General features: G+C 36.2%; 1 protein-coding gene across 1 annotated transcript; it reads left to right on the top strand.

The window, feature by feature from the left end:
- Positions 1-361: 361 nt before the first annotated feature.
- On the top strand, positions 362-10,533 carry LOC107101114 (phosphatidylinositol 4-phosphate 5-kinase type-1 alpha-like). Its single transcript, XM_015399885.1, has 13 exons — positions 362-395; positions 574-724; positions 807-924; positions 1,037-1,189; positions 3,277-3,576; positions 3,664-3,863; positions 5,033-5,116; positions 6,151-6,199; positions 6,319-6,403; positions 6,499-6,657; positions 6,795-6,990; positions 8,571-8,655; positions 8,734-10,533. The coding sequence occupies exons 1-13, from the start codon at positions 362-364 to the stop codon at positions 8,737-8,739; spliced, it is 1,620 nt and encodes a 539-aa protein (XP_015255371.1). The 3' UTR covers positions 8,740-10,533.
- Positions 10,534-11,540: the final 1,007 nt, after the last annotated feature.

Raw genomic sequence — 11,540 nt, 5'->3', positions numbered from 1 at the left:
GATTACCGTAATTTTCGGACTATTAGCCACACCTGCATATAAGCCGCAGAAGCTAAATTGCATGATTTGTACATATACAAGCCGCACCGGACTATAAGCCGCAGGTTTTTCATGTTTAACACAAACGGTCTTGCGCTCGCAATTTCCGTCTTTCTTGCTGTTGTTCTGTCTCGTACCACTCGCGGTAGAAGTCTGCTTCCGGAGGACCTCTGCATTCCCGCCCGCGCAGCTACCGTACTTGTGTGTTGACGCAAATGTGACGTCAACATGGTGGATGGTAAAATCCATAGATTTAGGTATTACCCTAGTGGCCGTTAGCTGTAAAAGTCCATAGATAACCCGCATTGTTATATAAGCCGCAATGTCGAAAAATTGGGAAAAAGTCGTGGCTTATAGTCCGAAAATGACGGTAATGGCACTGTAATAGTCTTCTTATTCATCAACATTTCTCCTGCTAACATTCATTTACCAAGCTGTAATTTCAGCAAATCTGTATTTCAAGATGTTTATAGAAGTCTTAGCTTATACTGTATGAAGTATCTATTTTTTTCATTGTAGATCTAAGTGTGTAAGTATTCCCCTTTTTTTTCCAGACAACATCTTCTACTCTAAAAGCAGCCTTACAGCTGGGCATCACATACACAGTTGGCAGCCTGAACCAAAAACCTGAGAGAGATGTGCTGCTGCAGGACTTCGAAGTCATGGAAAGCATTTTCTTTCCCAGGTAAGTTTTAATTGTTTTTTTTTTCTTTGCTGCAAGAGTTCAGGAAGTGGATATTGAAATTATGTATTTATTTTTGTGGCAGTGAAGGCAGTAACTTGACACCAGCTCACCACTATGGAGACTTCAGGTTCAAAACATACGCTCCAGTGGCCTTTCGTTACTTCAGAGAGATGTTTGGCATCCGGCCTGATGACTATATGGTATTTCTGTTTTCCCTTCATCATTCCTGTTATAATATTAGCTTCTAAAGTAGGTCAGATAAATTTGGTAATGTCACACTTTTTTTTATTCTTAACTCTGATTTATTCACAGTATTCTCTGTGCAACGAGCAGCTGATCGAGCTGTCTAACTCCGGCGCCAGTGGATCTCTGTTCTACGTCTCTAGGGATGATGAATTCATTATAAAGACGGTGCAGCACAAAGAGGCCGAGTTTCTCCAAAAACTGCTTCCAGGATACTTTATGGTAAGACCGAACTGTAAGGAAAGTCAATACCGGAGTCTTCTCTTAATACAAGTAGCTCCTATTTATTGTAGTGTCATCTAAACTGGTTGTTTTAACATTAGGCCTCTGAGCAAAACTGTCATGCATGTCATTTCACAGCACATATTTATGTGCATCTGTAAGTAACTAGCAGGACTCTGCTGAATTGAGACTGTTGTTCTACGTTAATCAGGTTAATTCCTGCAAAATAATAATATTCCTTTCGGATTATGGCTTTTTTTTCTTTTTAAGGGCCTTTTACTCCCGAAATATATACTATAATGCGAAACCTATCCTGAATTAAACAGACCTATTTTTTTTATTTTATCAACATTCTGATAAAGGTGTTATCATATGATCAAAGTCTGTGCTTATGTGATTGTCTTCAAGGAACCACAACAGAAATGAGTTTCCATCATGAGAATTTCAATTCTTCTCAAAAAGGATTACGCATAAGGCATATAGACTAAAAAATGATTTGCTTATTAAATCGAACTCATCCTTTTATTCATAAAGTCTTTAAAACCATTCAATTTATTCATTCGTTTTTTTTACCTGCTTAGCTGTGGTGGTTTTGTTCAGTACTTAGATAAATGATATAGCAGTGTGACTAATTCATCAATCATCCTAATATTTTATTGAATCTTTATAATAGTGAATTAGAAGGAATTAGAAGTGAATTAGAAGGAAATCCTTTAATGCATAAAATATTGGGTTAATTAAGAATTTGAAAGCGAGCCTATCATGTGAAAAGTCAATTATTAGTCAACCTAACATGTGCTTACACTTATTTGTTGCCTAAATGTCAAGCAATTAACCAACTAACAAACAAGGTGTAACAGATTAATAATTCACTCCTACCGATAAGAATCAAAGATTGCAGGCCTGAAAGAATTCATCATGGTTCAGTAATGTTATGAATGAGGTGATTCTGGTCATCCAGACCTTATCAGATTTTCATAAACGCTGTGAAAAGTTCTCCAGAATATAATTCATTTTCTTTGTTTATAGACTTTGGGGTTTGGTCATATGCATATTGTCACTTCTTCTTACCAGGCAGGTCAAACAGACCTCACTGCTGGGATCAGATCAAACACGTCAGTTACGGCTCAGGCACTGGCCGGGTGGGGTGGGGTGGGGTGGGGGACAAAGCGCTCTGGGTCAGCTGGTAGTCTCGTGGTTGTCAGAATCTTAGCATAAACACAGAGTTGTTGATGAAGACAACATGGAAGACTGCTTTTGTTGGCTGTTATTTTCTAAATGTCTGATGTTTACATTAATGTTAACAATAATATTGTCGTCTTGTGGATTTTATGATCATTGCCTCCAATGGACTAGGGCTGAAACCATAAATCAGAATAATCATGATTAATCTGATTATTGAATTAATCGTCAACTAATTTAGCAATTGATTAACTGTTGATTATAGTATTTAGATTTTAATACATGTCTTTAGCTGACAGAGCCCCTACTTAAAACAGTAATTATACCAAGATTATAAAGAAATATATTTTTGCATTTAAGATTTAAAAAAAAAGTTGTCGCCTGTCAATATACTCTATCCAGAACTCCTCAAGTAGAAAAGTTTTAGTTTCACCTGGTTTAATTTCATACCAAAAAAATCTTCTTTAAGGAACTTTTGGTTATCCGATTATTAATCAATTAATTATTTTGCAGATTTATCAATCTGCAAAATAATCTTTAGTTGCAGCCCTACAATGGACCCAACAAGTATATAGTAAATTAAAAGTAAAATCTACCAAAACATATCCTAGACCCCCCCCCACCTTTTTGTTACTTAATAAACCAAACAAATAACACATTTTATTAGCTTATTAATGTGATTTAGGTTTACTTCATTAATTGATCCTCATCCGCATACCTGTCTCTATTAAAGCAGGACTGTAGTCCATTTGTCTAGAAAACCCATCAGCTAAGATGTTGGTGAGGCACCCATTATTCTGGGAGTGGTTTGGGAAAAAAAAGAGGGTCTCACATGCACTTGCAGGCATATATATTTTTTAGGTTGTTCTTAATTTTCTTATTCTGTAATCTCGCTTCCTTCGTAGAACCTGAACCAGAACAAAAGGACCTTATTACCAAAGTTTTATGGGCTGTACTGCGTCCAGGCAGCGGGTAAAAACATCCGCATCGTGGTCATGAACAATCTACTGCCCAGTGCCGTACGAATGCACCTCAAGTTTGATCTAAAAGGCTCCACCTATAAGCGGCGGGCGTCTCCCAAGGAGCGGGAAAAAGCTGTGCCCACGTTCAAGGACCTGGATTTCATCCAGGACATGCCTGAAGGACTGATCCTGGAGGTGGACAAGTACAACGCTGTTTGTAAAACTCTCCAGAGAGACTGTTTGGTGAGAATTCATTTGAAAATAAAAAAAAATATTTTTTTTTCTTTAAAACATTTATATCATGATTTGTTTGGTATGAACTTCTTTCAGCTCTTGCAAAGTTTCAAGATTATGGACTACAGTCTTCTAGTGGGAGTGCATAATATAGACCAGGCCAGTCGAGAGCAAGACAGAGAGGCGGAGGCAGAGGGAGCTGGGGCCCAAAGAAGGCCGCAAATCCAAAAGTCGCTGTACAGCACAGCTATCGAGGCCATCCAGGCCGAGTCAGGAGGTGTGGAGCCAGAGGAAAGGTGAGTGATGGGGTACAAGAGGCCTTTTATTGCTGCTTAGAAGTTAAAAGCATATACATGTATTTGGCTTATTCAAGCTTCTGGTCAAACACCTGGTCGGTTTGAATTATGTTTTTTTTTTTTTTTTTTTCACAACAACCAAAAAAATTCTTTGGTGTCAATATTTTGGCTTCCAATAGTGTGCTTTATTTATTCCAAGACTAGTTCTGATGTGTAATGGATTAATGTGCTGTTGGAGTACTCAATTATGTCCTGGTTTCAACCACAAGAGCCAATCTGTCACCCAGTGATGAAGTAACAGGCTCGGCTCCAAAACTGATTTTCATGTTGGACCTAAAGGTTTGGCTGTTCACATTAAGGTTGAAACTTGGATTTCTGTACGGAGGGCTTCAGTTGTGGCTGCTGCACCTTCCCAACATGTCTTCCCCCTTTCCTTTAGCCCAATTTCCTGTGAGAGCACTTTCACAATAAAGGCCAAAAATGTGAAAAAAGTAAATGAATTTTAGCAGCATGCATTCACGAGCCAAAGAGCTTCTAATGGAAAGGATTTCCGGTCGGGTGAGGTTCAGATGAGCTGTTTGACCTCAATAACAAGAAGTATGTTTAAAGGTGAACGTTTCTACCTGAAGACGCGTTCGGGCAAGGCTGTGGTAGCATTATGTTGGGTTGTTTTATTTATTTTTTTCCCTGTGGGTCCTGTTTCTTCAGCTTCACATAAAATCAAAAGTTAGAGGTTTCGATACTGGGACACAACTGTGTTACAAAAGGGTTATAAACCCAAACTCTTCAAAACTGGTTTTGGAATGAAGAAAGCCAGTTTGACGACACCCTTTTAGAAACCTCTGACATCAGCTCTATGGAAGACTTGTAGGCTTTGCACAAATGGATTCTTCCATGAATTCAACATATCAGCTTTAACAATTTCTCCATGTAGAGTGATCTAACGTCCAATAAAAACTATACCAGAACCCTCAATAGGTTTCTATGGAAGCCACATATATTAGTGGAGGCGTATGTACATATTCAGGCTTTTATTTCTGTGTCGACCTTTGGAGATAATCCAGAATATATTCAGTCTTGTGAGATTGTTCCATATTAAAACACTTCAATTCAAATTTTCCCCTAAAAGTCCTGAAGAAAAGACTCATTGAGTGTGTTTGATCTCTCAGGACTGGAGGAATCCCTGCAAGAAACTCCAAGGGCGAGCGGCTGCTGGTGTACATCGGTATTATTGACATTCTTCAGTCCTATAGGTAAGAGTGCATGTTTGTATCTGTGTTTAGTAAATGGAAGTTAAAACACAGCCCTCATGGAAAAGGCATCTGAGCTTTAAACTGAACCTTCGCAGCTTGTTTGTTTGTTTTTAAGCATCAAAGCTTGAAACTCACACACTTGCTCATATTACAGGTAGATGGAAACCTAAGACTTTGTCGCAATAAGAAAATGCCTTTAGTGCAATCTTTCCAAACAACTTCCCTGATTTAATTTGAAACTAACTGTTGGGTTAAACTGAATTAACTGAATATGAATGAAGCTGAGCAAGAAAGTGTCCTTTTTCTCAGACATTCCTGAACCTCATTTAGTGGGAGAAAAAAAAAAGTTGGGCTTGGTTAACCCTTTACTGATTCCCATTTTCACCATCTCTGATCGTTTTTTTTTTTTGTATGTAACTTCCTTGAGAACAAAGAGACATTTCATAACATTTTCAACAGTTTTGGGAACTGATGTTTTTAACCAATTTTGTAATCGATTCAGAGTCAATGCTAGTGAAATGGGATTCTATGACTGATTATTATCTACTAGCAAGAAATAATTACAGTTAAATATTGTGGTTATTGTATTTTATTATATTATGTTAATTCAAATCAAGTATTTTATTATATTATGTTAATTCAAATCAAGTAAATAATGTTCAATTATGTTCATTATTAGAAATTATTAATGTAATATATGAATTATTTCATGTTATATTAAAATATTTAAGATAAAATATGAAAATGTAATGTACTTGAGGATTTTTCTGGACTATTTTTCATAACCTATTAAAAGTATTTAACCCCTATGACAATAAATTAGGTCTACATGGTTAAGTGCTTGGGAATGAAATGGTTTTGTTGATAATAAACATTTCAGGCAGACTTGTAAAATAGCAGTGTGTAAGTTAGAAATGGAAACTCCGATAACCTGATCTGATTGATTTGCTTCTATATATGTGTGAATCATTGTCAATTTCCTTTGGATTGTGGAGCTTTTATAGCAGACCTTTGATCTGTGTTTGTTTTTTCAGATTGGTAAAGAGGCTTGAACATTCCTGGAAGGCTCTGGTTCATGATGGGGTAAGTCACCTCAGTTCGTGTTTGTTTTTTGGTTTTTTTGGTTTGTAGTGGTTGAAAACACAGATTTAGATACAATCCCTTTTCTTTTTCTTTTTTTTTTTTCCCTCTGCCCCGTTCAGGACACCGTGTCAGTGCACAGACCAAGTTTCTATGCAGAAAGATTTCAAAAGTTCATGTGCAATGTGGTTTTCAGAAAGGTAGCAGGTAAGGTTAATGTTTTTTTTTTTTTATCATAAAAAAAAAAATCTCAGTTTTAAAGATCAAACTCCTAATTTACTCCTTTACCATCTTAAATCTAGCAAAGGCCTCCCCGTGTAAGAAGCGCCGTGCTAACGGCCCTTCAAAGAAACCTGCTGGTTCTGGGGCCTCTCTGACTCCAACCAGTATCGGCTACAAGCACCCGTTACTGCAACAACAAGCCAGTACGGACACCAAGGAGGATTCTGAGGGAGTCATTGGTAAGCTCTGGAAAAAGACACTGCAGTGCAGCTGCTTCAGATTTATTGTGGGAAACAAACAAGTCTTACTGATAACTACTAAACATGTGAAGTGGCGTTTTCACAACACACTAATGAGAGTGTATCCTCCCATCCAGTAATGTCGTCGGGTCGACCTGACCTTCTCCCAAAGAGCTCACTCCCCGCTGACGGCGCTGACGGCACCCGTGGAGCTGTTGGATCTCTGGCCAACACCAGATTCCATCCTTCAACACTTACTCAGTCTAACTTTCAGGATACCTCAGGTGAAGGTGAATTAGCAAGCAGAAGCAAGGACAGCAGCCCCACCCAGAGGTAATTTTCTTTCAAGTTAAAAAATGCATCTCAAGTATTTAACATTTTAAATAAAATTTTAACTAATATTTTAAAGATAATTAAATTATAAATAAATACATTAAATAATTAATTTAGCGTTTGCTAATTCCAGTTAAATACAGTTAGCAGAGTCACATGCAGTGGATGAAGCTGAGTATTAATTAAATGAATGGAGGGATTCATTTTAGTGGAGCGGTTTAAACGAAAAACAAAACATTACTCTAAAGAACAACAAAACATTTCTCTAAAGAATATATTCACATAATGCTTTGTAATCAGAGGCGTCAGTGGCAGCTTTGTGCATGTGTGACTTCTTTTTTTTTTTTGAGAAGTTACATTTCTCACTTTTACAAGTATTTGCCTGGTCTTACCGCCTTTGCCATCAGGGCCTTTGAGGAGAAAAAACAGAAAACCTCCTCTGTTTGCTGAAAACAGTAAACTTGTTGTTGCTTTCAGGTGTTGTTGGCAAATCCTCCTAAATAATGTAATAACTAAATTTGTGCCTAGTCACTTTCTCACAAGGACTTTTATAAAATGTTTAAATGTTGATCATAATACTAATCGCCACCAAAATTTACATCTGTGGTGAAAATTTAAGAGCAATCTGTCCCTGACTTTTCCTGTAATCTTGCTAGCCAACAAACTAAGACTGTGGGGGAAAAAAAAAAAATAAAATAAAATAAATATATATATATTATTATTATTATTATTATTATTTTTTTTTTTTTTTTTTGCCTTCTCTGGAGAGGCAATAAATGTAAATCCCTTTATTGTCCCACAATGCGGGAATTCACTCTGCATTTGACCCATCCCCTTGGGGAATAGTGGGCTGCCATTGTGTGGCATTTGGGAAGCAGTGTGGGGTTAAGGGTGTTGCTCGGGAACCCAGAGTGGAGGCTGTGGGAATCAAAGTGGGTACTTGCAACCTTCTCAGAGCACAAGCACTCTGCTCTAACCACTAGGCCAACACAGAAAAGTGTTTAAAACACATTATTCTTAATCTCAGGTACTTAGCCTGTGCAGAAACAGTTAAAATCTGCCAGCCCCTATTACTAGTTTCACACTGTCAGATCTTTGACATGTCAGATCTTCAAGCTTTGATGCCTTCCTCTATATCCCACTCTTCTTTAAAGGTAGCATTTAATTCTGATGTTTTTGACTAATTTTTTTTCTATTTAGATAACAGTGTGTGAGTGTGTGTGTGAATGGGTGAATGAATGTTGTGTAAAGCGCTTTGGTCAAGTCTCCTAACTTGAATAAAGGCGCTATATAAGTACATGCCATTTACCATTTTTACCATTTACCAAGCCTGTTTTAGTCCTGCCTCCTCTTGTATGTCATTAGTCTTAGCCTTCAGAACCAATTATATTAGGAGAAGATATCAGGAAAGTTATTTATTGCAGGTAAGATGTTAACTGCTCTAACCCTTTCATCTTAAAAAACGTAAAAAAAAAATAAATAAAAAAAAAAGAATTATTCCTCAAAGACAAAATCTAAACCAGGCGGTTTTTCTATGATGTGCTGGTTAACTGTCCCTTTATTTTTTTTCTTTGTTTTAGAGCTCAGTCTTCGGTTGAAGAAGGCACTAGCACAGAGGATACTTTCTCATTCAGTGACCTAACTTCTACTGAAAACAAAGGCCCTGTAAGTACAATAAATCTCCTTCTATGATAACTGCTGTGTAAGCAAATTTATTTTTAACCAAATACTCTCGTTTCACAGGCATAGGATGTGGAAAAATAGTCGGGATTCAACCTAAGCAAAGCTTCAGGTGTTAATGAGCAACACTGAATTATTTACACCCACCCCTTTGTCCTCCTTGAGGTACCGAAACTAATAAATTCCTCGATGTGAATCACTGGGACCAAGCTGGACTTTGGACATTCATGTTCCTTTTTCTTTGCACTTTTTTATTTTTTATTTTTTCCAAATAGAGGTGTTCTGACACTAACAAATGTGGGGACATTAATTTGGTGGTTAGTGAACACTATCCTTCTCTCACAGGAGTGCCTGTATACACCACTAGTTATTATATTACATCCTGATGTGCTCATTTAAACCAGCGTTCGATGTGATATCTGGATTTTTCTGTAAAGATTTCTTTGCCTCTTTTGAAAGCCGTCCCTTTTTTCCCCTTTACCATATTACTGTAGAAAATCTTAACCTAAATGGTGATATCTCTTCTACCATATATTAAACATAAAAGATGGACATTTCCAAAGTGAAATCATAGGTTATTTTTTACAAGAATACTGAGATGGGACCAGAATTATAACTATGACTGCAGATTATTGTGTATTTAATGATATATAAAATTCTCATATTTCATCTAACTGAAAGAAGAGGATGTCAAATGAGTTTGTTTTTAATAAAAGCTTATTTGAGTCAGTGAGGTTTCTGACCCCTACTGGACAAAGAGGAGTATTGCACCCAAAAGCATTGCATGTTTGCTTTATTTTTCATACTTAATAATGGATTTACCTTCTATAAACAGTTTATAGACCTCATCTTAAGTAGCTGAAGTTAAATATTTCTTTCCCTTTTCCTTTGAAACAAAACCATACATGTGTTGGGAACATTTATTATTTAAAAACAGATGTTTATTTTGAAAGCAACTACTGTATCCTATTGTAATAAGATGCTGTTTTCTTTCTAAAGCCTACTTTAAATGTACATAATGCTGGGAAAAAAGAGGACCCTTAGCTTTTTATTTAACAAACTTTTCTAACCGATTTATATGACTTCAAACACTGTGAATCCTACCAACAACTTCTTATGTTTAGGTCAAAGCTTTTATTTTAGAAGAGGGTTATTGTTTTATATGCATGTGTGGTACATAGGATAAATGTGATCAAAAGTAACTGATTTAATTAACTCTGATCTGGGTTCTGTCTCTTAAAGAAAGTACAGCGAGTCTTATTTGCAATATTATTATTTTTTTCTGTGTGTGTGTGTGTGTGTGTGTGTGTGTGTGTGTGTCATTGGTTCATTTAAACTAAGGTGTTTTTAAACGAGCTAAAGCCATCGATCAAACCTGCAGAAAGCAGTTTCTGTTGAAGCCTTCTAACTAATCATGTGACTAGTACCAAAAACGTAGGATATGACTTTATTATAGGCTTGTACAATCATTGTATTTTCTTTGGATTATATGTGGTTGGTACTGTTGGTGCAGCATTACCAGGAGCCGCCGGGTAATAATAATGAAAGTAGAAACATTTATACAGAGTTGCATCTACAAACGTTGGTGTTCATCCGATCTGGATGCAGGGTTGTCCAACCCTGTGAGACACGTGCACAGCTATTGTTTATTGTCCATGGTATTGGATATACTTTCACAGCTGTGAAATGTTGAAGTGTAATCAGCTACTTACTCTCAATTCTTGTATAATGTCAGTTTTAATTGAAAATTTACTTTCACAGGTCTCTTTTCTTTTATTTCTATGGGCATTTCTGTTTATGTAGAGTAACCCAAAAATGCTAAATATCAAATGTTTGTCATAGAATAAAGCAATTGACAGACTCAGCACCTGATTGTACTCTCACTGCATTCTTGTTTTGGTTATACCACATATGCCAATATTGTCTATGTCAAATTAAACTGTTGACAGTGCATGCGCAAATTAGGCTTGAAGGAGATGTCTGGAGTAAGGCAGAACTTATGAGGAAGTCGTATAGCACTCAGAAGGCAGGTTTTTCTCAAAATCCAATGAGACTAAACTGTAATTTTATCAAATACAACTGAGTTTCCACTTTGTGTGGAGTTACTAAGGGAGAAGGTGGAGAAGTAAAGCTGTAGTCGTCATCATAATTTTGTGATCCTACTATAAGTGTTATTTAACCAATGAGAGAGCTGGTTTTGTCTGAGGAGCCACTGTGATTGGTTTCAATGTTCTGAGGAACCAGAAGGATCATGGAAAAGCTAAAATAATTTGAATGCAAGGTCAAATGGAAAAGAGAATTATGTTTTTTTTAATGATAGGTATTTACAATTAGATGTTTTTTTGTTCTAAAAAAAGGAAATTGGATTCCAATTTGGAAATGAGTAATAAATAAATAAAAATGATTGCAGTATTTAATAAAATGGATTAATGAATAAAATGTATGACCGAATGAATGAAAAAATAAAAATGTATTCAGAATCTCACGTGGAGTGTTAACTATGTTGGTCAAACCAGAACTCTTGATTAAGAAAATAAACTGATATGCAAAGCCAAGCACAGTAGATACATGGATCAGCTGTTCATCACTTTGGCTAAAATGATGGTGTGGGTCAGTTTTTTTTTTGTTTTGTTTTTTGAACAATCGATACACTAACAAATGCATGTTTTAGTATTTTTTATTTTCTCTACTGAATAATTGCATTTAATTTCCCAGGAACATTGACTCTAATTATGTAGGAAAAAGATGTTTGATCTTCTTTTAAGCATGGTAAAAAATTGATATGGTCTACATTTGATTAAAAATAATCTGAAACCTATTGTAGATATTTATACAAAAAATAATAATATATATATATATAAATATATATA

Source organism: Cyprinodon variegatus, unplaced genomic scaffold (genome assembly GCF_000732505.1).
Source record: "Cyprinodon variegatus isolate N-32 unplaced genomic scaffold, C_variegatus-1.0 Scaffold1055, whole genome shotgun sequence".
In the NCBI taxonomy this organism is placed as follows: domain Eukaryota; kingdom Metazoa; phylum Chordata; class Actinopteri; order Cyprinodontiformes; family Cyprinodontidae; genus Cyprinodon; species Cyprinodon variegatus.
The sequence above is the reverse complement of the archived record's forward strand: the minus strand, read 5'-3'. Positions and strand labels throughout refer to the sequence as shown.